We start from the raw sequence: 27373 nt of genomic DNA, 5'->3' as shown, positions 1-27373 counted from the left end.
TCTACAGCCTTCCTTGCTGTAATAAAGCTCACTAACAGATGTTACTTCATCACAGCTGCCTGTAAGAACTGTTTGTGGGCTTTTATGTGCTCCCACCCTTATTAAAGAAAAATATTTCATTACAAACCTGTGGATTACACATTTTTTCCTGATTTATAAAAGACTACTTTAGGCTGGCTTGGGGGACCTACCTTTTCAGCATGTGGGCCAGAAAAGCCCCACACCCTCCCTGAATGCCAATGAGACCCCTTTCCCCTGCCTGACCTGCTGCTTTGTTTTTGGCTTCCCGCTCTATCTGCCACTGTGCTACCTGTCCCTCTTGAGCTGCTGCATGCCCATATTATCTGTCACACATGTGCCACAGGTTGGCCACACACCTGTTTAAAGTATGAAAGCTCAGTTGTGAGTGCTTTAGTCTGCATGACTTGGACAGCTACAGAATTTACTGTCAACACAGACTTTACTCCAAAGAGCACTTGGTGCAGTCAAGTTAATGTACGATGATGCTGCATGTGCTTTCTGGATATACAACATACACATCTCCCATAAATATGCTGCTGTCTACCCCTTAACAGCCGCTCTCATCTTCTTTTGTCTTGTGCACTGCTGAACACACTTGCCATTCTTCAACAAGAACAAAATGAACACAAATACTTCTTTAAGTGTAAAAACACACACACCAACACAGATATGCCACGTGTAATACCAATACATATTACATTCACACATAAACATTAGGGCTGTGCAAAACTTTGCTCTCTGATTCAATTCAGTGGAGATTTGGCCCAATTTGGTGGCCAAATCCGAACTGAATCAGGCAACCTTTAATCTCTCTGAATTGATTCAGAGAGATCCGACGATCTGGATACAGACACAGCTTTAAATGTTTTGCTGAGCCAAGGGGGTGGTTTGGGGGGCTACCCCATGCTCCTGTGGGGCGCTCCATCCATCCAAGCATTGCAGCATTCATGAGCTGTGCCTGGTATCACATTTAAAGCTGTGTCTATGGCTGAATCACTGATTCTTGGAACCAGCACTGAATCTTCAGATTCAGATTTGGCCAGATCAAATTGGGGACAGTGATCTGAATAAACAAATGGAATCACTGTCCCCAATTCAGGCTGAATCTGAATCACATACAGCCCGTTTCACACACCCCTAATAAATATACTGTATATTGTTTAATTAGCATTACCTTGTTTTATGACTGACTGTAATAAACCACTGTGGTCAATAACTCAATTCAAAAAAAGTTTCCTGTATTACAATAATTTTTTATTACTATAACCCCTCCACATGTTTGTATATGTCCATGTAAGTCTAATGCTTGATGACTTTAACAAAGAAGTTTGACTTACCCAAGCCTGAAAGCATAACCACTTAACATTACTATGTGCTTTTTTGTGTATGGGCTGTATATGCAATACCTTTTGCAGTGCATCTTCTGTCTTTTCAGGGTTTGTTTTAAGTGCTTGAGAAGCATCGTTCATAGGTATTGGCATGAACCTCAAAGTATAATTCCTGGAAAAAAAGGAAATTGTAATATTAAATGATAATCCAATTACAAAGAATAAACTAGCAAAAAAAGTTAAGACAACTTGAACTGCCAGCTCCCAGTTTCATCGTAAGAGGTTTTTTTGGTTGTTCTATTTTGACTTTCTTAACTTGTAGGAAATCAAGTGCATTCCTATTTGAAGTCGTTTTCTTTGTAAATAGATAGAGGGGGAAATAGATTTTTTTTAAAGGCATGAAAGGAATTTTGTACCTGACTTCCAGTTGCTTTCAATGGGAGTTAGAAGCTTAACTGCCCTTTGGGCCTTGAAAATCCACCTGTGTGATTACATTATCTGTGTTTTTCTATTTACATGAAACATCAGGCATTATTAGCTCCTACCGACAACCCTAACAGGGCATATCATGTAGGGCAAGAGGAGACGCGAGTCACATTTTGGAAACTGAGATGGAGGGTATCAGACCTGAAGGTAGATCAAGGTAATAATGGGAAGACAATATAAAAAACTTTTTATACTGTTTTATAAAAACAATATAAAGAGCTGGAAGGGAAGGGCGAAGATGAAGAAAGATGGAAGGATGCAGCACAAAACAAAAGAAGATAGAAAGCTTTACGTTATAGGCCCTAGAGGCCTGTGGGGAGAGGGCGACAGACAGACCACCTTATCAGCACCATTCCCTGAGTGGAGATTCCTTGGACTGAATGCAACAAATATTTCTTTATTTTTTGTTTTGAAAATACATCTTTTAATGTATTCCTTTATAAACAGCTCTCTGAGTTTTACCTAACTGCTGCATTGTTTCTTTCATAGCAGTTGACAAAACATATACACCAGTAAGCACACTTCCATGATATTTTATATAAACAATCATTTCCTGTGTTTTATTGTCTTTCTTTGGGAAATGTTTCTGCAGCCACATTTATCTATTTTGCACTGAATTTTGACTTGAGTCAAACTGCCATTTAACCCCTGAGCAGGTAACTTGGATAACAGAATAAATATTAAAAACAAAACACACAAAAAACACCCCCTGAAGTAGCAACTCAACTGCATCCCATTCCTTGTGTACAACTTCTTAGGAATAGACTAGATGTGAACAAAAATCACAGAAAAAGTTCTTGAAAAAATAAAAGGAAGTCCCCTTTTGGCATTTCTTGTTAGATGCAACTCCCTGCAGAAATGTATTCCCCTTCCATTTGTAAGTATTTAGCTAAGTATCCTACTCTTAATCATCAATATTTTTTTAAAATGTATTTTAGATTAATTTATTTTCAAATTAAATTTTGTAATCCAATTCAGTCCAGTTATAAGTGGGTGCAACTCTACTCACTTCAGTCCACTTGCATCCCATTAATCGGTCTAGTTGGAAGCATCTTGAAGTCTTGAGAACTAACACAATCCTTCTCACTCTCCGACTTGGTCTCGCTAACAAATCCAGTAACAGAGCTGTGTTAATCTGAAGTTAAGCAGAAGCCAGGGCAATGTGGTACCTTATAGACTAATTTATTCAGAGAGGCATGAACTTTCATAGGTAATTTTCCTTTGTCTTATAAATGGACTTGTAGAGAGGAGGTCCCTGATAGTCTTTGTTCAGGCAACAGCATCTCTGTCCCTCCACAAGTTAGGGACTGACTTAGTTTGTGGCTTTGCAGATTTTGCGGAAACCATGAAATCAACAACCAAAAAAACTTGATAAAAATAAAATGCTGGCTCCCCAGTGGCTCTCGCTGACATGAGGGGAAGGCACCAGCTGGCAAGGTGACATGAAGGGCAGCAGACAAAATGGTGGTTGCCCTCTTGTCCCTCCTCTCCCCACCAGGGTCTCTGCCAATCAGCAGTGAGGCGTGGGGTGGGGTGGCACAAAAGGCAGCCAGCAATCAAGACGGAGGCTGCCCCCTTGTCCCTCCTCCCCGAGGCCTCTTTGCCAATCATCGCCAAGGGATGGAGCAGCTGCAAAATGACTATGGAATTCAAACTTTACACTGCAACCAACCCACAAAAATTGTTAAGTCCCCCCACTGCGATTTAGGTAGACCCCCTAATAATGTTTAACTGGGTACTTTGGTATTGCAGCAGAAGAGCTTGCTATAGTAGCTCCCTTACCCATCAAAAGAATTGTACACGCTACAGAAGCTCAAGTGTCTCCATGTGGTAGAGAATAATCAGGAATTGGCCCTCCACTAGCAGGGAGACTAGTTTAAAATATGAGAAGCAGCTCAGGTCAAAGATAAATAATTGCTGCAGAAGTTGCGGATTGCCTGACAGGGGAAAATACCTGACTGAGAAAAAACTGGCATTGCTTAAAAAAAAAAGAAAGTGGATTTCCAAAGATCTCTGCAGCTGTTTGACATTTAATATGTCACATTCAGTGAAGTCTAAAATTGCCAGCTCTCATGCTGGTAATTGTATTCTAAATTCTATGCAGCCAAAGACTTGAGCCCAGCCGGGGGTGTGGAAAAGATCCAAAACACAAGGAAACTCCATGAGCACATAGCCATGGAATCAGAACCTTAGATGAACACTACTCCACAGAAAGTTCTATAATCCACTTCTTTCTGGAAGTACAGCATTTGTTCTGGAGTTAGTTTATTTTCATCTCTGCATTAACCAGCTCTTGGGAAAATAAAAGTTTTAGAACTTGCATGAGACTTTGATCATCAGAGCAAATGATATTTATCCTCACACTACTCTATTTTTCTCAGCTTCCTTTGAAGTCTGAAATATCCCTCCATTTTTGTTATTTCTCTTCTTAAAGCTCCATTTGTCTATAGTAACAAGAAAAGATTTCCTTAAGAACTCAATAATCTAGTAAAGTTCAGTTCCAGGTTGAAAACGTACAATTTTGCTTATTCAGAGCGATATTATAGTCCCTACAAATTGCCCTACAGAAGAATCTGAAGTTTCAAAGAGGAGCACCCAGAGATCAGGAAATGCTTAAGTCAAAGACGTTCAGACAACTTAATTTCTCTTCCTTTGTATGTATCACATACATTGCAATAAACTAAAAACTATTCTAACATGCTATTTTTCCTGCAGTACCCTACTCAATTTGCTCTGCAGACTAAATTGCTGTAGCAAGTAACAAAACAGTTGTAATATCTTCACTGTTTATTCTGCTCCAACAGAAAGAGAAGCTATTATGGCAGTTATGCAATGTTAGTATATAGCATCGGAAAAATGTGAACCTTATATCACTGGAAAAGAAAGATTCCCAACTCCCCAGCACTGGCTTTTAGACCTGAAAAATTAGATTTTAGAAGGTGAGATATTTCTCTATTGAATCCTACTGGAAAAATTCTTTACTACTGAATACTGGATAATACAGTATGGGTGCCTATATACATACTCTGCTTAATTAATTGAGACTGCTTAATGAATCAAGTCTGCTGGAGCATTCTAATCAGAATGCTCCAGCGTACTGCGGCATCTCATGTATTCAGTGTCTCATGTTTCAAAATGGCAGTGGGGGTGCCTTAACTAAAGCTCATTCAATGAGCTTTAGTTAAAGCGCTCCTGCCACCATTTTGAAACATGGGATGCTGAATACACAAGACATTGCATTTTAATTAGAGCAGCACCCGAGAGTCGCTCTAATTAAAGTGCTTTCCCAACCCCCCCCACCCCCCAGCACATGTATAGATGTCTTATAGTTCTACAAAAATATAACCCCTGATTTAGCACAGCGCATACTTATGTCCTTGTTAATGTTAGTGGGATACAGACATGGATGTAATGGCTTGATTAAGTATGTATGGACTTAGCTACATTTTTAAATGCTATCTTGAACTGAGGATTTCAGAGGAGAATTTCATCTGCACATTTTATAGAAAGAGTTAATTTTTCCATTGTTCTCTTGGTAGATCATACAGAATTCCATAACAGAAATATCATTCTCACAAAATCCTTTTGCAAGGGGAAAAAAGGTTTCAGATGCGTTTTAAAATACATTGTTATATTTTTCTTTTCTTCCACATTCTGTACAATTGGACTCAGCATACTAAGGAAGCTTATACTTTCAGGTGTACATGGTTATCTTTTCAGAATACAAAATTATAGTCCTAAACATTTTTAAAATACCCTCAAATATTTTTTGAGGGTAGACTGAGTTCAGAATCCTGACAAAAAGAAGAAAGGAGAGCAGCTGAGTATGGACCCTGGACTTCAGAAAAGCAGACTTTGACTCACTCAGGGAACTGATGGGTAGGATTCCCTGCAAAGCCAGTCTGAGGGGGCAAGGGGTCCAGGACACCCAGTTGTATTTTAAAGAAGCCTACTGAGGGTGCAGGAACAAACCATGCAGATGTGCAGAAAGAATAGCAAATATGGCAAGTGATTAGCTTGGCTTAGTAGAGAACTCTTCAGTGAGTTTAAACACAAAAAGGAAGCTTACAAGAAGTAGAAGTTTGGACAGATGACTAGGGAGGAGCATAAGAGTATTGCTTGGGCATACAGGGATGAAATCAGGAAGGTCAAAGCACAACTGTAGTTGTAGCTAGCAAGGGACATGAAGAGTAAGAAGAAGGGTAACAAAAAGGTCATGGAAAGTGTGGGTCCCTTACTGAATGGGGGGGGGGGGGGGAGAAGGAGAGGGGCGTCAACTTAGTGACAGATAAGGAAAAGGCTGAAGTACTCAAGCTGACCTTGGTCTTCACAGGCAAGTTCAGTTCCCAGACTACTGTACCAGGCAGCAGTTTGGGGAGTAACACTCAGCAGTGAAAGAACAGGTTAGGGAGTATTTAGAAAAGCTGGGACATGTACAAGTCCATTGGGCTGGATGCAATGTACCTGAGGGTGCTGAGGAAGTTTGCTGATAGGACTAAAGAGCTGCTGGCCGTTATCTTTGAAAATGCATGGAGATTAGGGGAGGTCCTGGATGATTAGAAAAGGGAAACTATAGTGCCCATCTTTGAGAAATGGAAGAAGGGGGATCCAGGGAACTACAGACCAGTCAGCCTCACCTCAATTCCCATAAAAATCATGGAGCAGGTGCTCAAGGAATCCATTTTTAAGCATGTGGAGAAGAAAGTGATCAGGAACAGTCAGCATGGATTTGCCAAGGGCAAGTTATGCCTTACCAACCTAACTGCCTTCTGTGATGAGGAGACTGTCTCTGTGGATGTGAGGAAAGCAGTGGATGTAATATGTCTCGACTTTAGCAAGGCTACTGCTACCATCTCCCACAGCCTTCTTGCAAGCAAACTGAGGAAGTATGGGTTGGATGATTGGACTGTAAGGTGGATAAGAAAACTGGCTGGACTGTCAGGCTGAACAGGTTGTGACCAATTACTTGAGGTCTAGTTGGCAGCCAGTATCAAGTGGAGTGCCCAGGGTTTGGTTTTGGGGGCTAGTTTTGTTCAATATCTTCATTAACCATCTGGAAGATGGGATGGATTACACCCTCAGCAAGTTCACCTATGACACCAAGTTGAGGGGAGTAGTAGATATGCTGGAGGGTAGGGCTAGGATTCAGAGTGACCTAGACAAACTAGAGGATTGGGCCAAAAGGAATTTCATGAGGTTCAACAAGGACAAGTGCAAAGTCCTGCACTTAGGATGGAAAAATACCATGCACTGGTACAGGCTTGGGACCAACTGGCTAAGCAGCAGCTCTGCAAAAAAAGACCTGGAGGTTACAGTGGACAATAAGGTGGATATGGGTCAACAGTATGCCCTTGTTGTCAAGAAGGCTAACGGCATACTGCGCTGCATTAGTAGAAGCGCTGCCAGCAGATAGAGGGAAGTAATTATTCCCCTCTATTCTGCACTGGTGAGGACACATCTGGAGTACTGTGTCCAGTTTTGGGCCCCCACTACAGAAAGGATGTGGACAAATTGGACAGAGTCCAGCAGAGGGCAGTGCAAATGGTGAGGGGGCTGGGGCACATAACTTCTGAGGAAACACTGAGGGAACTGGGTTTATTTAGTCTGCAGAAGAAAAGACAGAGAGGAATTAATAGCAGCCTTCACCTACCAGAAGGTTGGTTTGAAAGAGGATGGAGCTGGACTGTTCTCAGTGGTGGCAGATGATACAACAAGGAGCAATGGTTTCAAGTTGCAGCAAGGGAAGTTTAGGTTGAATGTTAGGAAAACCACTAGGAGGGTGGTGAAGCACTGGAACAGGTTACCTAGGAGGGATGGAATCACCATCCTTGGAGGTTTTTAAGGCCCAGCTAGACAAAACCCTGGCTACAATGATCTAGTTCTGGATGATCCTGCTTTGAATAAGGGGTTAGACTAGATGACCTCCTGAGGTCCCTTCCAACCCTAATTTTCTATGATTTACAATGTATTTTTTTTGTTAAAGGATGACTTTTTTTCCCCTTGTAGAAAATTGGCAGCCTGTCATGGATTGTGTGAAACATATGGAAGATGTTCCCAATATGTCTTTGAGATTGATTTGTTTACTTGCTAACTTTCTTCCAGATTGTTGATAAGAATCTCTGTCTTGCAAGTTTAAAACTTCACTGCTGATGGCTTTGGTTGTGATACTAACAGGGGTTTGAAACATCAAAGGAGAAAGAAGATGACCTCAGCTTTCAGACTAAATAAATATCACCTCCACAACAGGCAAGGCCATGATATTTGAACTAATGTTTCCGTCTCCTGTCTAGTTTGTTTACTCTTGCCTTAGCATTCCCCTTTTATTTATGTTTCTTGGCAGGTCAGAAGGGAAAAAATAAATGCAATATTTATCAGAAAATACCATATATTCTCTTCCCCTGACTATTCCCTTAAGTTTGCGTGCTATAGCTTTGTCAAGTAAGGTCTGTAAACTGACAAAAGACCTTTGTGAATATTGTTGATGATTCATTAATATGACTGGAACTGCTTCAGATTTATTTATTTTCGTGATTATACATAATTTATATCAATTCCTGCATTAGTGGAACAGAGTTCACCTTGATATGAGATAATAAAATACATGTATCCCTTATAAGCCATATATATCTAGTTGATGAATTCAATCACAAAAGTTATGATACCCCAGAGGGTTAAGAGGCTATCCCAAATAGCTGTATATTTTTGCAAGTTATCTTGTCTGGAGACTAGCAATTGTCTATGATCATCACTTTCAAAAGGCACTTTTTGTTTTCCCATTTATGGGGATTTAATGATGTGAAACAATGGCAACTGCTGCTTAATTTAAATCTAGTGTTTTTCCCCTAAGAAGTGCAATCATCACATATGAAGAAAAGTGAAAGGGACAGAGACAGATCAAAGTGATTCAGTGCCTGATACTCTGGTGTTTCTGTATCTGTGACCACAATGATTCAAGGAGCCCACCCCATCATAGGGTTTGTAATGAAGAACTGCAGTTTGTGGAACCCTCATTAGTAATGTTCTTACTTAAGTCCTAGACTTTATTACAACCTTCCAATAACTAGATTCTATATAATGAAAATTATAAATTTGTTATAATTTGCCATGTCTATAATCTAATTATTAGAGGCTTGTTGTAATTTGCACCCCCCCCCCCCCACAACTGCTGTGGCAGGGAAAGCAGCAGCAGTGAGGAAAGTGACAGGGAAAGGAGTGCCAGGGGGGCACATCCCTTGCTCTTTTTACCCCCTGCACCTTGCCACCCTCCCACACCTCCCCCCACAGCCTATCAGACGGCCCCAGCCCTGGCCCTGGCTGCAGCATGGGGCATGGAGCACAAGGTGGCTCCAACCATGGCTCTGGCCAGACAGAACAGTGGCTCTGGCCCCAACCTGGGGCAGGGCTGGAGGTGGAGCAGCTCCCCTGTTGTTGTGCGGTCTCTCCCATGAAAAAGTATATCTCAAACTCACAAATTTTTACCATTGGTTTCAGAATGCACGGGATGTAGTGGCTGTAGCTGGGGTAGAAGAAGGAACCAAAGATGGTAGTCAAAGAGCCTTTTCTTACCCTTTTGTGATTTCATAACTTCTACTTTAAAACTGAATCCCACAGGCCTAAAAGTGAGATGTGCTGATCATCTTTAAATCTTAATGATGTCAGCATAAATTTCAGCTATTCAGAATGTACCCACTCTTGAGTCATTCAGCTTCCATAAAACTTACTTTTCCAATGCCACTGCTATATCCTGAAAGCCCTGTGCAGTGATGTTATTCTTGTCCCATATTACAGTTCTGTTAGGAAACAAAATTAAACAAAGATTAAACAAAGTTCACCGATTATTTTCATTTAAAAAATAGCTTCACTCTCTCTCTCTTTTTTTTTTTTTTTTTTTTATAAACACCATAGAGTTGGGTCCTTTTGGATCAAGCAGTTGTGTGTGTCAAACATGGATAGAAAAGGCCATTGTGTTACTAGCTAAAAACTGAAATAATAGAGTTTCTTAGAAACTTAGAAAAAGAGTTAATGTGATATTAAATTCACCTTGCCTCTAATATTAAAAATGGGAAAATATAATGCAAGGATCATTTCTATAAGACAAAAGCAATTAATTTAACTCTAAATTGTCCAAACTTTCTAAGCTTTCACCTTGGGAGCATATTTTGTTTAAAAAAAAGGAGGCTCTTCTCAGGTATGATTATACAACATATAATTGTCATAGAACTAATTTTATTTTCCAAATTTTTGCTTAAATTTTCCAATGCAGTCTGAAAGCAATATGCAATATTGCAATAACCAATATGCAGTAGTTGGTACAGTGATTTATTATTAGATATGCAGCTTGAAAAATTGTGGTAAAAAAAATTAATCAGTTGTACCTGTTTAGGTTGCTGCTCCTTTGAACCTGAGAACAGCTATTCAATTCCTCATGCCCCTGACTCAATACACAGGTCTGTATCTTGCATTACATGGCAATTTGTGGCCAAGAAAATGGTCTCATTTTATCTAGTCAATGGATACTTTTTAAAAGATTAGTAGGTTCACTCTGGTATTGAGAAGGTAATAGTGTACCAGATGTACACTTGTTTTAGAGCACCTGTAGTTGAGGTGTTTCCCTGTCAGGAAAGTTTTGACAGTCATATTGTCACCTTTCTGCTGGAAATCAACAGGATTTTCTCTCTCTCTGTTTTAGGAGGTGGAGAAATGGTGGTTTAGCACCTTCTCTCCCTACAGTCAGAACTGTTCGGAGATGGTGTCATACATATCCCACATTTGCAAGAGATTTAGGCCTATCTGTTATCATCACAACACAATTTTGTAATGTAACCAGTTGCAAACCATACTGTTCAACATGTTAATACATTGTAGCTCTTTGCCATCATGAACTGAGATCAAGTGAGGTGTTCTAGGCTGCCACCCCAGAGGTTTCAAGTGACAGTTCCCTGCACCAAGGACCATGATCATTTTATTTTTAGAGCCACTTACCTTTCCAATTCCCATGTTGGATAATGAGATTTCTTACTCCAGACCCTAGTGAGATAGTGGCCTTTCACATCATGCAGGCACCCCTGTCACTTCAGGCTAGTATTTACTACCTTCTGGAGTTCTTTGCTTGAAAGCTTCATTACTCAATGACCTCCTTAGTATGTGAGCACTAAGCTCAGCAAAATAAATTACAGGCATTTCAAGCTGCCAGCCCTGCTAGTGAATGATGTAGCCAGGACTGCCCTGTGGGACAGCTTACTCTTTGGGAACAGAGTCACCAGACCTAAAGCACTATATAGTATATCTTCAACAAATGGAAAAATGCATTGTGGGATGTGTAAGTGCATAAGTTACAGGATGAGGGAAGACTAGTTTTACTGATTACAGTGACATGATCAGAGGAGTGGGACCACAGAGCCAAAGAGTGCCTATATATGCAGCAAGGCTGCTCTGACGCGCAATTACTATGTTCCAGCAGACTCCAACATCACATGCATCAGTGTCCCTGTGCTGAAAAATGGCCGCAGGGGTGCTTTAACTAAAGCTCATTTGACCCTGCCATCATTTTTCAGTGCAGGGATACTGATACACATGAAGCCAGGCACTTTAATTAGACCAGCTCTTGGAGCTGCTCTAGTTAAAGCACTCCTTTCCATCTCTTCACATACTCCCAGAGAGTATCTATAAATGCTCAAAGGGCCCTGTGTTTAAACATTTAAACAAAGACTCAAACCGTCTGTCAGGTTACCCTGCCAGAAGGCAAGAAGCAGCATCAAGATCTACTGCCTGTTAGCTATGTGCCATGCAAACTACTATTTTAAGGTATCAATGCCAGCTATTAATTAAAAGTATGATGAAAGCATTGTGTACATGAGAACACAGAGGACAGGTTGCGTGGCTCCCTCCTGTATTAGTTAGCTGGAGTGACACACCTGCAGATAAGTATTCTGAATCCAGTCTGCTCCCAGGTTTCCTCAGCTCTGATACCTCTGAGGGAAAAGGACACTTTCCCCTTCTTATTCATACCTATGGTGCTTGCCTACAGCAGAAAAGATCTGGTGCTTCTGAGGCAAAATGTGAGTGTACATAGAAGTAACTTTTGAAATGTTTCCAAGTGAATTGGGCTTGGAAACATTTAAAAAAGAAATGACTGAACCCAAGGGATATACATACAGCCTCCCTGTGGCATTCTGAGGCTGGAAAATTTCAAAACACAGCCGCCTCCTTTAGCACAAGCCAGGGGTCGCTAAGGGAGGCTACAGTGACTTGCTGCCCCACTCCCCTCTCTTCTCAGAGACCACCAGAGTGGAGAGGTAAGCAGGGGTGCAGGGAGGTAGCACTGATCCTAATTCTGCAGCCTCAGATCCCTAAGCCTCTCGGCTTAGTCAAGTAGAGAGATAGAGGGGACTAGGGCTGCTGAACCCAGCTCCTGCAGTGGTTGGGATGGAACCTAGTTCCAGCACCAGCCCAGCTCCAGCACCAGCACCAGCAAAGGTAAGCACATGTCTGGCAGGGGGTGGGGATCCCAACAAGGAGTGTAGGTGGTCCTAGTGGGAACCTGGCAGCACCCTGGGGCCCAAAGTAGGACCCTGCAGCTGGACAAATAGGAAACTCCCCCTCTCTGTCCCTGTGCATGAATAACCAAAAGTGAAATGCTTCAAAACAATACTTCATTTAGAAAGGTACTGCTCTGGAGTGCTTCTGCTGCTTTTGGGATCTTCAGAGGACACATTTGTTTGTCCAGCTGGTCCTCTGAAATGTTTCAAAGGAGTTTGAAATGTTTCAATTGTTACTTTTCTCCACACTTTGTGCAACTAGACTATCACTACTTGGGAAATGAAAGAGGAACTAAAGTTGCAGCAAGCTGAGATCCCACCAGTCCAGAATTTGAAAGGAAAGGATTTGGATTTTTCCTGAAAGACGGTGCAAAGACTGCAGCAGTGAAAGACTTATTCTGTCCCTGAATGATGTGTGTAGTCTACTGAGGTTTTAGGATAGACACCTAAAGGTGATTTTCTAAACATTTTTGGTTTTAATACTCAACTTATTTTTCTTCTGTTCCTTAACATTTTTGCAGGGTAATTTCTGTTTTCTTTTTCAAACAGAAGGAGTGTCAGATTGGGTTACATCAGCAAGTTTTGGCATAGCTAGCACTGGGTACCACCAGAAGCAGACTGCTCCAGCCACAGTCAAGTCAGTCGGTGACAGATGGACAGTTTCTGGAGGGGAAGTCTTTCCCCTCTCCTACTTTTCCGCTTCTGGAAGAACTGATGATCAACAACACTGAAAAGTGACTTCCCTAGCAGTTGCAGTGACCATGAAGAGAACAGGATTAAAAAAATACGGCAAATGAAATCCCAGCATCATTGAACAAGTGATCCTTCTGAACCAAAATGTAGCTTTCCATACCTGAGTTTGGTGTTTATCTGGAGGGCTTTGGCGAGCATCTTTGCCCCCATGTCTCCCATTCCATTTCCACTAATATCCACTTTTGTAAGAGAAGTATTGCTGCCCAGTGCATTGATAATTATGGTAACCTCAGTCTTTAACTTGGAATCTGCGAGGGACAGTGACTGCAAAGGCTGAGGAAAATGTAAACAGCATACAGTTGAGGATCTGTTCTTCTATTATACACCAAGAAAAAGAGGGTGTCCTCCTTATAAGTCAATGAGCCTCCCAAAAACTTGGGGTGAACACTTTGTATCATATTCCTCTCTGTGTTCATTAAAGCTATCAGAGCACTTAAGAAATATTACATAACACACTGATCTGAAATCTCTGAAATACAATTAAGAACCAGTAAAATGACCTGTAAATCTCATTGTGCAGTTCATTTCTTTGAGATTTTATTATGGAAATATTACAGAAACCTGTATTAAAGATTCTTTTCTAAAGAAAAAAAAAATGTCTGGATGGTCTGCCTCAATTTTTTTATGAATAAGAAGAGTACCTTCTGGACATGGGTAAGTTGATTAGAAAGGTAACCGTGATTACTGTCCACTGTGGAATACTGATGCATTTATATCTATATAATTTTTTAACCAACTTTTCTACTGCAATTGCAACTGTATATTCACTCTAAAATCTTTACAGTTCAAGATGCTCTGTGCCCCGTTTGCTAGAAACCACTTTGTTATAACAATACCCAAAAAGTCTGTGACAATGAAATGTGCATTTATACAGAGAAAACATGTAGAGATCTGGAAGTGTGGTCTTATAATTAAAATGCCTAATAATGACAAAAAGCATCCATCAATTTCATTTTTAAAAAAAAGCTCTCAAATTACTATGTTAATTCTCTTAATCTGTACAACCTTCCCTATTTCATTTCACTGTGTAGTCTAAAGACATATTAGCTTTATATTGCAACACTGTTTGAGATTGTTAAGAACAAGTTTAATCAGTTTGCTAACTGCTTCTGTAATAGATTCACAGCAGAAAGGAAGCTATCCTATACAAAACACACCAATCAGTTTAGCAGTACTTGCCTAAGATAGATGGTTTGCTTTAGATCATTACCTCCAAATAAAACAGCAAAACAAAATCTTATAATAAAATGTCATAGTATCCTTCATTTTAAGTCTGTGATGAAGAAAATTCAATTATTTTGGAGATGGTCATACAGTAAATGCCACATTCTTTAACAATGAAATATTATCCTAAAAGTTTTCATCACTATCCAATATATTGAATTTCCTTTCAGCTTTTGAAATCTATGTCTAGATCTGTGTTTGTTTAACTTAATAAAAATAATTATTTGCAAAGGTAAAGATGTAACGTTCAGAAGAACTTCTTTCCAAAGAAAATCCTGGAGATATATGCTCCAATAAAACTGAATTCATATCACCTCATCAACTGAAGAATTGCTGGCCTGGCTGAAGAATTTGTAATTCCAACACATAAATAAGACCTATAATACTTGATTATATGCACATTTGTAAGATCACTATTACTTAATGCATTATAAATGACAACCATTTTGGGACCCAATCCTGCAAAGTGGCAACTCTGTCCCTGGAAACGCACTGAATTCCTACTAATTTGACCCTGTCACCCCATTGCCTAAATGTGTGCTGCGACTCTCCATGTTTGGGGCATCAGCTTCAAATTTCTAATTCAAACTTTGGCAGACAAGGATCTTTGGGTAAATGTGATACCTTTTATTAGACTGACTAAACAGTTGGAAATATTGTTCTTTACAAGCTTTCAGGCACAACACCCTTCTTCAGGCATAGGGAGAGTCTCCCCTGGGTGGAATAGAAACTTCGGCCAATATGCAAAATGCAGGTCTGTGAAAATGGAGAGGTTGGGTGTTAATAAGTGGGAGATAGGTAGGTGGGGAGGAGGAGAAGTGGGGTGGGGAGAGAGGAATGTTGCCCTGGTGACAGAATGTAGCTGGTAAAATTCAGGGACTTTCCTTCTTCCAACTTTCAGTTTTCTCCCTCTCCTCATTTATTTAAGTTTTCCTTAATACACTTTGCTTTCCCCCTTCCATATCAGTGGTGCCAGCTTGGATAAACTCATTTGCGTGCACTTCCTCTCACGCTAGCTCTTAATATACAGAACCTCCACTTCCCTGAGCTGACTCAACTGGCTGTGGCTTTTCTCTTGATTTCAATTCTTCCTTAGGATTCCCCTTCTTCTGAAATGCCAACAAGCAATAAGCCAACCAGAACATTTGAACACAGAAAAAACCACCCCTCCTTTCTTCAGCAAATACCTCTTATTACCTGGCTGCTGTTACCTTATCTTTATTCCTTTAGCCCCTCCTGTTAAACTAACCCTTGCTCCAGTACTGAAATGTGATATGCTTGTGAGTTCCCAAGGCATGAGTTTTGTCTTCTGTGTGCTTTGTGAGACACACAATATATACTCTTAGGTGCTGCAGTGCAATAAACAACAAATATAACCCTAGTAGCTCCTTGTCTCTTGTTGGCTAAAGAATGAAACTCATAACTCAAACTGCTGTATGTGGGAACGAGTGGTTTTGGTTTCAATTAGACTTCTAGAGTACCCCCCATGCACCATGGTGTGCCTCTGATGCTGATGTAAGTTTATTTTCCCAAGCTGAATAAAACTGACAAACGTGACTTTATGTTCCCATCATTTTGTTTGCTGAAACAATCATTAATGCATTACTTTTATCCAGAGGTGGAAGTTTGGCAGGAGTAAGCTTGTGCTCCTGTTCATACTTAAGGGACCTGGCTGAAGGACCTTTGCTCAGGATCAAATCAATTGTTAGATTTTGGGTCAAGAAGGAATCCTCTCTCCAGAGATCAGGCTGGCAGGAATTGCACTTTTTTTTTGCCTTCTGTGCAGCATGGGCATGTTTTTCCTCCTTCGATCATCTGAGTCTGTATTAACCTAAAGTATGTCCTGCCATTGCAACAGCAAGGCATTAACAGTTTTTCCAGTGCCTATCCTGTTTTTTTACCTGTGGCATGCTGTAGTTTTGTTTTTGTTCCCTCATATTTTATTTTTAAGTAGGGCATGTTGTGGCTCTGGTGCAGGAGGGGGTTGGAAAGGATGTTCGCATGGACCCACTGGACAAGAAGTTGCCTGCAAACCTCAGGAACTGGGTTTGATTGTCTGGAAGGATGTATGCATCAATGTTTATCATTTATTTTGAGAGGCTATCTTTCCATTATAAAGAAAAGCAGCATATCTATGAAAGGCAAAAGGTTTGAGGGAATGGGGTGGCGGCACAGTCAAAAAATACTAATGTGTCAACACCAAAAAACTATTCACAAGAATGGGATGGTATCAAATTTCCTCTTTCAAAAATGGTTTTGAAAAAATTTTGAACTTGAATACATCTCATTTTTTCATTTTCAAAAGCATTCCTGTTTTCAAGTCACGGTGACTATGATTTCTGACATTTTAACTACTCTATTGTAAGGTTTTAAAAAAGTATTAAAAAAATTACACACCTGGATTGACAAAATGCTTTTTTTTCCAGTCTGTGAAAATCTGGGATTTCAACTCCTTGCCCTGATTAAGTATAGGAAAAGTTTTCTACATCTTATAAATACAAAAACTCATAATTGGAAGGGGCCTCCTGAACCACTCAAGTCCAGTCCTCTCTGTTTACAGGCAATTGTTAATACAAGGAAGCCACAAAATCATGATCTCACTCATTACTACAGGGCATAATACAATATTATTACAGATTGTGGAAATCATTTCCTGCCCAGCCATATTAAGCACACTGAAGTTAGTTTATTAATTGTTCAAAACAATTCCCTGTGAAATAATTCTGTCACTCCTACAGATAAACACATCTAATGATATGTTAAAAAATAAATACTGTAGCATGTACTCAGTGGGTGCATCTACATGAGGTGCTTTGCTGCGTATTAGGCTAATCTCTGATGTGCAGTAAAGCATCACCATCTACATTTACGCAGCAATTACGGCACAGTAGATCAATCTAAAGCACTGTTTTTTAGTACCTGTAGATGTCAGTACTAGAAATCAGTGCATTATACTAATATGCTGAAGCGCACATGAAGATACTGACTGTGAGCAAACTGCAAAGTGTCCAGAGGACCACATGGGGCAGGGACAGCTGTCCTGCCCTAGCAGAATGCTGCCTCCCAGCCACATGGGGACTGGGACCTAATCTGATCTCCACATGGCTGGAAGAGCTGTCCAGGCTGCCAGGCAGCTGCCTCCCAGACACATGGCTGGGAGGTCTCCCAGTTGCTAGGTAGCTGTCTCCTGTCCTGATTTCCATGCGACTAGGAGGTAGCTCCCTGGTTCCCTGGACAGCTCTCCCATTGGGACCAGTCCCAGGGCCCCCTGCCAGCTCAGGACTGGCACCCAAGGGAGCCTGGAGCTCCCCTTGATTGCTGCAGGGGGGCAGAGCAGAGCAGGAACAGCCCTGGATTGAACTGCTCCCACAGATTTGCTACCACGCATTCAGATGCATGCACAGCCACAGTATAAATGTGCCTGAATTTTCTGCGCAGAAAATTCAGGTACATTAATTGCATGTGTAGACATGGCCAGTGTGGGCTGTAGTGAAAGTGTCTTTCAGTTCTATACCGCTGGTAGAGAAGTAGGTGAATTGCTAATTCATTTTCTTTTATAGTTTCTTTTCTTCCCTACAGAATGACCAATGAGGGAAATGATTTAAATTGTTTGGTGTCATGACTACAGAAATATAAAATCAGAAGCAAGCTTACCTCTACACCATTCAAAAAAACCCAGCAAAACCACTGGTGTTGAATATGCATAGGAATTTAATGAAAGAGCTGTACCTTTGTTTAAAAAAACCCTATGAATACATGCCATACTGTATAACCCATAAAACTTCTTTATTTTCCAGTACTACACAAAGGTTATGGCCAGATATCGATATGAAGTATATTTAATGCAGGTTTCAGTTTGTCTTGCTGTAGAATGCAGAGGCTGCACCGCAAGATTAAATATCTTTTAGAATGATTTTCTAAAGAGAAAAATATTTCTTAGAGCCAAGAATGGAATTAAAAAGCATACTGCATTTGACATTGCCAAGTTCCTACTGGAAACACTTCAGAGTTAAAATCAAATTAAATTGGTGCGTCTATGAGCAAAACTGCTCAAAAATCCGAGAGACCCACTCCTGAAAGATGCAGAGTGCCTCCTATAAATTGCTGAGAATCTTCAAAAACCACTGAAGTCAAAAGGTATTTGATGCCACACAGGGGGGTCTCAGCATCCCACAGGACTGAATGATCTGAGTAATGTGTAGCTAGCACTGCAGCCTCCATTTTTTGCATCAGGAAGAAAAATTAGGCATGCGAAATATAGAGCCCTGATACTATACTGCAGTGCTGGGCAATAAAAATTTTTATGGGTTGCGCAGCATAGAGTCTATTTATAGAGGAGACAGCAAAAAATTCAGATATTGCAGTCTCATGCATATTTAACACCTGGTGTTCTGTTCCTTTTAAAATCGTGTGGAGTGTGGTATTTGTACCTGGTTGTACTTCTGTAGACATGATACCAAACTACTAATCATTTAAATAATTTCATCCACGTCTCTCCTCATTCATTATGGCTATAAAAAGAAAACAGCTACATAAGAAAACTAACCAGTAATTCACCCACATCTCTATTGATAGTTTGAAAGTGAGAAAGCCTTTAAAAACAGCACATTTACAATATGCCAATATTTTTTTTTCAAGTACAGATAAATGTAAGAATGATTTTCCAGGCAATTGTATCCTATTACAAATTCTCCTTACAGTGACCTAAAAGGATAGCTTCAGCCAGTAATTCTCAGCCAGGGTGCAGTCAGGTGTGCCACAGGGTCCAAACAATGTTAGCACTGCTATGTGTGCAAACATAATTACAAGATAAATCCAGATATTCCAAACAAGAATTTATGATTTTTAAAACATTCTAACCTGTTGTGTTCCAAGTTCTTTGCTACAGAAGAGTCGCTCTATTATTTTTCTGTAGTCGAAAACCAAATGAAAACTAAGAGCTGGCAGTTTCCAAGATGTGCCTTGAGTCTAACGAGGGGTGCCTTGAATCTAAAAATGCTGAGAACCACTGACTTAAGCAAATGCCAGTTTTTACAAAGCTGTAGATCAGCTACTTAACTAATGATCAGAAAAAACCCCCCTCACCTTTCTGATTACTCCAACAAGCAAACAAAAGAATGTTAGGAGTCAGTTTACAATACTACTAAGCTTATAAAAGTGATGATGCCTCAGTTCCAGAAGTGTGAACAGAAATGGAGCACTCCTCAGCTCCTTCCTACACAGGATGTCAGAATTTGGATTCTGACATCTCAGACAGCTCAGTTCTTTAGCTGGTAAGAGACATTTTTATGATTCATTTCAGCATTCAGACTCTTCACAATACAGATAAATAGGATCCCTACCCCAGTGAGTTACAAACTAATTGCACACACAGTGAAAGGACAAGGGCAAGATAAGTAAGGAAGGGACAGGGAAAGACAAAACAAATTACCAGAAATGTAATCACATGGTTTTGTCAGGAAGGAGGCTAGGCAGGAAGTCCTTTTCAAATGTCTAAATACTTTACATGTTTTAGTTGGCTCTCTATTTTAGATGTTACAGAAGAAGCCTCCTTGAAGGTGGGCTGTGACTGGAAGAAGAATAAGTATACTTCACTGATTATTCAGGACAGGCATAATAGGTGGCATAGAAGAAAGCCTGAATCTATATAATGGGTACACAGAAGATATATGGAGGCTGGCATTATTCACACGGTAAGAGAAGAGGTCAGATAAGTAGAGAGGAAGGGGTAGGGTTATATCAGACCTTAAAACAGAAAACAAACTGCTAAGCTGATATAGCGTAGGAGGTGAAGCCAGCAAAAGGATCTGCAAGTGCTAAGTACTCTTCATTGACAGGAAGATGCAAAATAGCATTATGGGAAGCCAAAGAACAGAAGGTTGTAATAATTCAGGACAGGACTTGAGATAAAGATGTCAATGATAGTTCTTACTGCATGGTCAGAAAAAACTATTTAACTAGGAAGGTAAGCAGTATGAAGGTACATTTTAATAAGGAGAAATGGCAATATTGGGCTCCCATAGATGTGCAAAGACAGAAAGGAGCTGAAGATGTATGGTGTGTACAGACCTGAGTATTAGGAAAAATGGTGTCATGGTCACCAGAAAACTGTACAGGCAAATGGTTTCAGAAGGTAACTCAGGAATTTATATTTGGTCACGTAAAACATGAACTGATGCAGAGATGCATTTGAGGAAGCATTGGAGATTCAGCATGACACAAAATTGGATGGAAAGAGCCAGGGCAGGAATGAGGAAGCAGAAAGTAGAAGCCAAGTGAGGAAATGATATAGTCCACAGTAAGGGAGAAGAGGGCACAGAAGCCTGTGCAAACCCAGCGGACCAAGGGTTGACAATCTACAACTGACAGGCCAGATCTGCTTCCAAAGCCATTTGATCCAATCTGTAGACATAGGGTTTTGGTGGTGGGAGGCTTTAACAGCAGTTGCTTTCTCCTGCTGCTGCTCAGAAGAAACAGCAGTAACTGAGTCCTAGCACCCATCATTCCTACCTCTGACCTGAAATGGGTCAATACAGCCCTCAACCTTAAAAGGTTTCCAACTGTTGTTATGGACATCAGAGTAGGATGTTAAAGATGTCCTAAGATTCAGGAGAATTAGAAGAAGGCAGCCTCATAAAAAGTAACAAGACATCAAGAAGGAGAGTGTGACAAACTGTTTCAAAAGCAACTAATAAGGTTAAGGGAGAAGTAGTGGCCCAAAGATATGACTAGAATGTAGCCATCATCTTTAGAAACCTTGAAGAATGCAGTTGCAGTGGAGTAGAGAGAGAAGATGCAAGGTGGCAAGAGGCTAGGAAGAAAGGAAGTGGAAGAAATACCTGCAGACTATGGATTCAATTAACTTGGATGTGAAGGTGAGGGAGGGGAGGTGACTGAGAAAAGATAAGCCAGTTGCTGAAGAGGCAGCTGGAATCAAAAGTCAATTATTTTGGAGAATGAGGGAAGTAGAATAGACTCATAATTTGACTGGAAGGAGCCAGAAAAGGTGGGGGAATCGTATAAAAGGCCTGGAAGAGCTCTCAGGAGATCATCTAGTCCAAGCCCCTGCTTAAGGTGGGATCCTCCCTGTCTAAACCATACCAGGCAAATGTTTTTCTAGGAATGTCTGTAATGCCAAAAGACATCAGCAGGCAGAAGACTACTATGCTCATAATCACCAAAGCCCCCCAAAATATTTTCTGTTAAAACCAGGAACAATGGTCATGACACAATGGTGGTAGGGATTTGGTGGGGGAGGGAACGGTGGGGGAAGGGAGGTGTTCCAGTCTAAGGAACAATGAAAAGGATGCCAGGAGGGTCCTCAGTGAAAAGAGGTTGTAAAATGACCCAATAAAATGGCGTTGCCCAAGAATCCAAAATACAATAAAATATAAAGGAAAACCTTGCTTTACTCTTTCTCTATTTTTTCTTTTAGATGAAAGGGGCTCTATAGTGGGTGGATGAAGTGAGTCCACATGAGCACAAAAAGGTTCCCCAAGAACAATAGTAAGTGACTTGATAACTTATTCTGCAAGTCTTGAAAGATTTCATTAAAATTGCATACGCTAATTTGAAATGTTACGCACCCACCCCCCACCCAAAGTCCTACAGTTACAAATCTCCACTACAGACATGAAAACTTACAAATTCTGAGATTATAGACCTATATGAGTGAGACTTAAAGAAAAGTGGGTTAAGAATGTCAGACCATTTGGAGGAATAACCTATTCTTTCAGTGAAGGCAGATCTTACTTTCATGTAGAGAGAGCTATAAACATGCAGCAAGTGAACAGCATATCTTATAACCATGCTATCTTAATTACAGTATGAAGCTTGACCCTTATTTCACAAAAAAAGAAATGCTGGAATAGTCAAAAACATATCTCTGTGTAATGTCAAAAAATACAAAGAAAACAAACACAATGAAACAAAGCATTGGCAATAAAGTGCAAGGATAATGGTAGAAAAACATTCATTATTACAGTAGGATACTCACTGAATCCTCATCTTGGATCATTTGTACTAAATTGTCAAGTACAGGAGTAAGATTTCTGAAATGACCAAAAAAAGAGGAGACAATGAAATCAACAGCTTTTATTCATCAATTTTCTTACTGTTTACAAGAAATAAAAGCCTTACTTAGATTTCATGTTGTTAAAATTTTTTCCCAATGCCAAGTGTCTTATTGATCGGTTTTTACTAAGCCAGACTACAAGGGTTGAGAGATCAGATTCTAGGCCTGCAAAGAATCAGAGTAAACGCAGCATTAAACACACACTGTTCCAAACATATTTGCCAAAACTAGCACAACCTAATTGGCTTAGGCAACTTTACCTAAATGGCACTGGAACCCTTACTCTTCATTCTTTTATTTTTAAATTCGTTCTCCATTTGTTTTCCTTTGTTCCATACACATAGCTGCTATTCTTTTTTTAAGGGACTATCTAAATCTCTCCACGAATCACACATAATCAGAAAAGAGGAGGAGGAGGACTTAATCCCTGATCCTTAGTTCACCAGTCAAGATTTACGACAAACATTATTTTCATTGGTAGATAGAAAAGGTATGTTTTCTGCTCTTTGGGGAATTAGAGAATGTGTTGCATTGTTTACCCAACCTCAACAGCTACACAAACCAGCAGGCTCATGCAGCTTCCAAACAAGGAGGGCAGCATAGCAGCTTGTCAATAAACTGACCTGCCAAAATGAGCCATGTTTTATTTTGTTCCTGGGCATGAAAAAAACCTGATGCCTTTTCCCCAAAATACTAAAGAAAATTAAGTTTCTACTGATTTCATTTAGTAAATTACAGGTGCTGGCACTGAGGTGTTTAATGAAACCAGTGGGTGTTTGGCATCTAAATACCATTATGAGTCTGAGGTCTAGGGAGTGCTATCGCAGGTTTAAAGCAGGGACTGACTTTGCTCTTACGCCATTCTTAACCAACCATGGCAACATGAAAAAGTCCTCAGCAAGGTCTCCTGGTATATGGACACCATTTTTGATTTTTCTACTCTTGGCTAAATGTGGCTGCAGCTGACAGGGAGAGGAGCCAAAACACTGCAGGACTGGGGAACTCAAAGTTGATACAATGATTATCCCTCATTCTCAGGAACCTACTGAACCCAAAACAATGGAGTAAATGCACCTCTTCCTATAAGGGCACTATGATACAAAGTTTCCATGTCCTTGCCATGTGATGTTGCGTGAACACTATAGAGGAGAAAACCAGAGACTCAATTTAGCAAACCCCTTCCTAATTTATTCCCCTGAGAAAACATTCCATGGTTTTAATCTGACATCTGATGGCATCGCACATTCACTCTGCTTGTGCCATACTTGTCCCATTCTATGCATCTGTCTGCTTGGTCTATTTAACTTGTAAGCTCCGTGGGGCAGAAGAATTCTGCTACTCATCTTGTACAACACCTTGCACAGTAAGTCTCATTTTTGGTTGCTATTACTGTAATAACAACAACAACAACAACGTGTATACTATCCTAGATCACAACGTGAGCCGAAAGAACCAAAATCTCATCTCTTAATCAGTTTCTATATCTGCATTACACTGTGCCCTTTTTACTTTTACTTACCATTGTCTGAAATGTCTAGACTGGTGATATTGTGTATTTCTGCAATGCATCCTTCCAAAACTTGTGCACCTCCTGATCTCAACTAGAGACAAAACATCAGCAATTTTTCCAACTAATTAAGGTTTTGAGATCACAAAGAAAATAGCAGCAGGAGTTTTGTACATACACAGGAATCACCTCTAGCAAAACAAGAGCGAAATTATAACTTTCTGATATATAACTCACTATGATTAATGTTCTAGTTTAAACATTTATAACAGCAATAGAACAAAAAAATCCTACAGCCCATACACAAATTATCATTATGTTAATTTCTCTTAATATAACAAAAAATAAATCTTTTCTTTCTGCTAAAAAGTATTAGACAAAGGTTTAGCCAGGTGAAGGGTTAAATGGAACAAACAGAACACTGTTTAATCCATTTAACTGGGAAGAAGACTGCTGGAATTTGCAGCTTGCCATTTCGGGAAAAATGTTTGGGTGCTTCTCAGATCAAAAGAATGTTGATCAATTAACACAACCAAAGATGACACACAGTGTTTTTACTCTTGAGATCTACCAGAAACTGAGTTTTATAGTAACAATCCTGCATTACCTCTGAGTACCAAAGGAAGGTGTGAAGTTGCACCATGTTTGTAGCAAAGAGAAAGGAGTTATTCCCAAACTGGTACAAGTCAAGAACAAATGGAAGGCTGGTCTTTTTATGGCAAACCTGAACGTTTTCTAAACTTTATGATGGTTATAAAATATAACAAAATTCAGTAAAAAAAAAAAAAAAAAAAAAAAAAAAACTTACTGAGAACTGAGGATGAGTTAAAAATATTAGCGAGAAAGACCTCGCTGCATAGATTAGATTACTCCATTGTTAATCTGAGGATTCAACTGAAGTTTTAAGATTTAGTGAAAAGACTAAAATGGCATCAAAGGAAAAGATGGGTGTAAATTTGAAATTTGACAAATATTTGCCACTTCATGAAACTGAAAGCTATATATTTTTAGTATAACACTGCCATTTCACCCATGATGGGAGAGGGCTGTTGGTCTGTGGAAATCATTATCATAAAAAGGGTCAACTTGACCAAATATCCCAAATCCAACTGCAAATTTTGAGGCAAACTTCAGGAAAAAACAATTCTTTAATCCATCTCTAATTCAGGATCTAGCAATATTCTGTATTAATGTTTTTCAGTTAATACTGATGTTCTGGCATTTTTTGGAATAGTTAAAGTTTTCTGATTGACAAAGCATGAGCTTAATGCTCCAGTTTAAATGTTTAAAGTCAGACTGGGAAAACTCAAAATCCTAATTGTAAGATAAACCCAAACCAAGGAGCAGAGTTTGTCTGTAGCCTCTCTCCTTGCAAAGGGCTGAAACGAAACTTAAGCTCTGAACACCCCCAGAACTGATTAAATTAGAATTCAGGATGTGAATGTCAAATTGTGCAACTTTAGCCCATCTCTAATTTATTAAAATCATTTGTAACACTTGACATATGAATGCCAGAATCATTCAGTTTCACTGAGACTCTCACAATCTCACTCACCATTCGACAGCCCTTTCACACATGCTGCCACATTCATTATTGCTAAACTGATGGAGTTAACAGACTAGAGGCTTGTCAAAATTAAAACCAACACTTCCACTGGAATTCATTTCTAATAAAAAATAAATTATAACATTCCATTTAGATAGTGTTTGATTAAGATGATGGAGTGTCAATTACACAAATTTTCCTCTATATATTTTATTGCTTATGTTTTATCAGAAAGTCAGTTTCTGTACTACAATTTCTTTCTGGATTAAAAATAGGGGGCTTACATAAATATATAGCAGTCTACATTTTGTATACATTGCTAGTGCAGGGCAATTTTCTCACACTAAAATTACATCCAGAATAGGATAAGAAATGTTAATTCTACACAGGCTTTTAAGTGTACATCAGAGCATCTTCTAAGTTTAAACCCACAATTTTACATAAGTTTATGAACACAAATAAAAGGATGCCAACTGTGAAGGTGAAGGAATCTTTGCTTCCCAAAGTCAAATGGTTATCAAAAATCTGCTATTAGTCCTACAAAAGACTGGGCATACAGAGCATTCCTTTGTAAATTTGGCCCATAATGTTTTAAAAACACATCCATCCTGTGTGCCTGCTTCTCCAATTGCAAACACCAGTAAATTACACATTAGTAACCAGCTCTTTAAGAACTAAAAGTTAGAAAGTATGGTAGAAATATGGTACCAGTATGCAGGAAATGAAACCAAAGCTGCTTTCTGATTCAACAGTTAAAAAGCTGAAGGTAAAGCGTGGAGGGTACTTACACAGTGACCAAGCTAAGGGAGGCAGAAGGGAAAAGAATGAAATATTTCAGTGCTAAGCAGGAAGAAATAAAAATGCAATTGTCATCATAAAATCTGGCAATACAAAATGATAAAGTCTGGGATTGGAGTTAGTACATCCAAAATTACATGTGCACGCAACTTAAAAGGAAAAAAGAAAGGGAGATATTTCAGATCTTAGGCCCGGTTTTGCAGCTGGAAATGGCTTGCTCAAGCACAGGAAAAGCAAAGGGGATTTGGAAGCATTGGATTTCCTGCTTCCTATTGTTGCACACTGACAGCAGCTGGAGGAGGAAATGGAGAAACTGGCTTAGTGTTTGCTACTTTATAGAAAAGCAAAAGCTGCCCAGTTCAAATCAGTATTGCTGGGAACTGGTTCTAAGCATGTTATCCTCAAGGCTTATTCCAAGTTGTTTTCCTGACCCACATCCTGAATGAGACCACTGGGGGCATATCTATTTTTAAAAAGCACAAAAAAAAAAAAAAAAAAAAATGAGGCTTAGTAATGAGAAAAAAGGCTAGGCAGGGTGGCGCTTATAGAGTGACTTGCACCGAGAAGCATGAGCTTTTGTAGGCTGCAGACAGCCTACTGTCAGGTGCTTGCAGAGTGGGAAAGTGTCACACTGTCCTGCCTTTTGCCTAGCTCCAGATAAACATGAATAACTACCTCTATACTAATGAGGGAAAACAGTCAAGGAGGGGACTGAGGAGAAGTGGTCAGCAGAGGGATGGGCTTAATTTAATTCCTTACAGACGTTTCCAGTTCACCATCTGTCTTGGGACAGTAAACCTTAAAACTAAAAGGCAGAGGGAAGCATTCCCTTTCTACTTAGACACTGTTTAAAAAGGGAAGCGCTCCCTTTTTACTTTTCATAGTTAGTAGGGTCAGAAGGGACCTGAGCAGATCATCAAGTCTGACCCCTGCCATAGCAGGAAAGAGTACTGGGGTCAAATGACCCCAGCAAGGCTATTGCCCTGTCCTAGAATATAAGCTACATGGATCTATTCAGACTTAGGTACTTAAGGAAGGCCAAGGTAAGAAAAGGACTGATCTCTGTGCAGGCCATGAAGAGGGCTTATGAGGTCACAA

General features: G+C 39.9%; 1 protein-coding gene across 6 annotated transcripts in view; it reads right to left on the bottom strand.

Moving 5' to 3' along the window:
• Nucleotides 1–27373, bottom strand: part of CARMIL1 (capping protein regulator and myosin 1 linker 1) — a 278418-nt gene that overhangs the window by 75414 nt on the left and 175631 nt on the right. For all 6 annotated transcript variants that reach the window (XM_090039499.1, XM_090039502.1, XM_090039500.1 and 3 more), the window contains 6 exons: nucleotides 23944–24025; nucleotides 22490–22589; nucleotides 22347–22401; nucleotides 13227–13399; nucleotides 9557–9625; nucleotides 1428–1521 (listed from right to left, as the gene is read on the bottom strand). In XM_090039499.1, coding sequence (XP_089895625.1) covers nucleotides 1428–1521; nucleotides 9557–9625; nucleotides 13227–13399; nucleotides 22347–22401; nucleotides 22490–22589; nucleotides 23944–24025 — 573 coding nt within the window. The remainder of the gene's footprint in view (nucleotides 1–1427; nucleotides 1522–9556; nucleotides 9626–13226; nucleotides 13400–22346; nucleotides 22402–22489; nucleotides 22590–23943; nucleotides 24026–27373) is intronic.

This window comes from Crocodylus siamensis, chromosome 3 (assembly GCF_052110815.1).
Source record: "Crocodylus siamensis isolate JL-2025a chromosome 3, ASM5211081v1, whole genome shotgun sequence".
In the NCBI taxonomy this organism is placed as follows: domain Eukaryota; kingdom Metazoa; phylum Chordata; order Crocodylia; family Crocodylidae; genus Crocodylus; species Crocodylus siamensis.
This window is presented reverse-complemented; position numbering and strand designations above follow the sequence as displayed.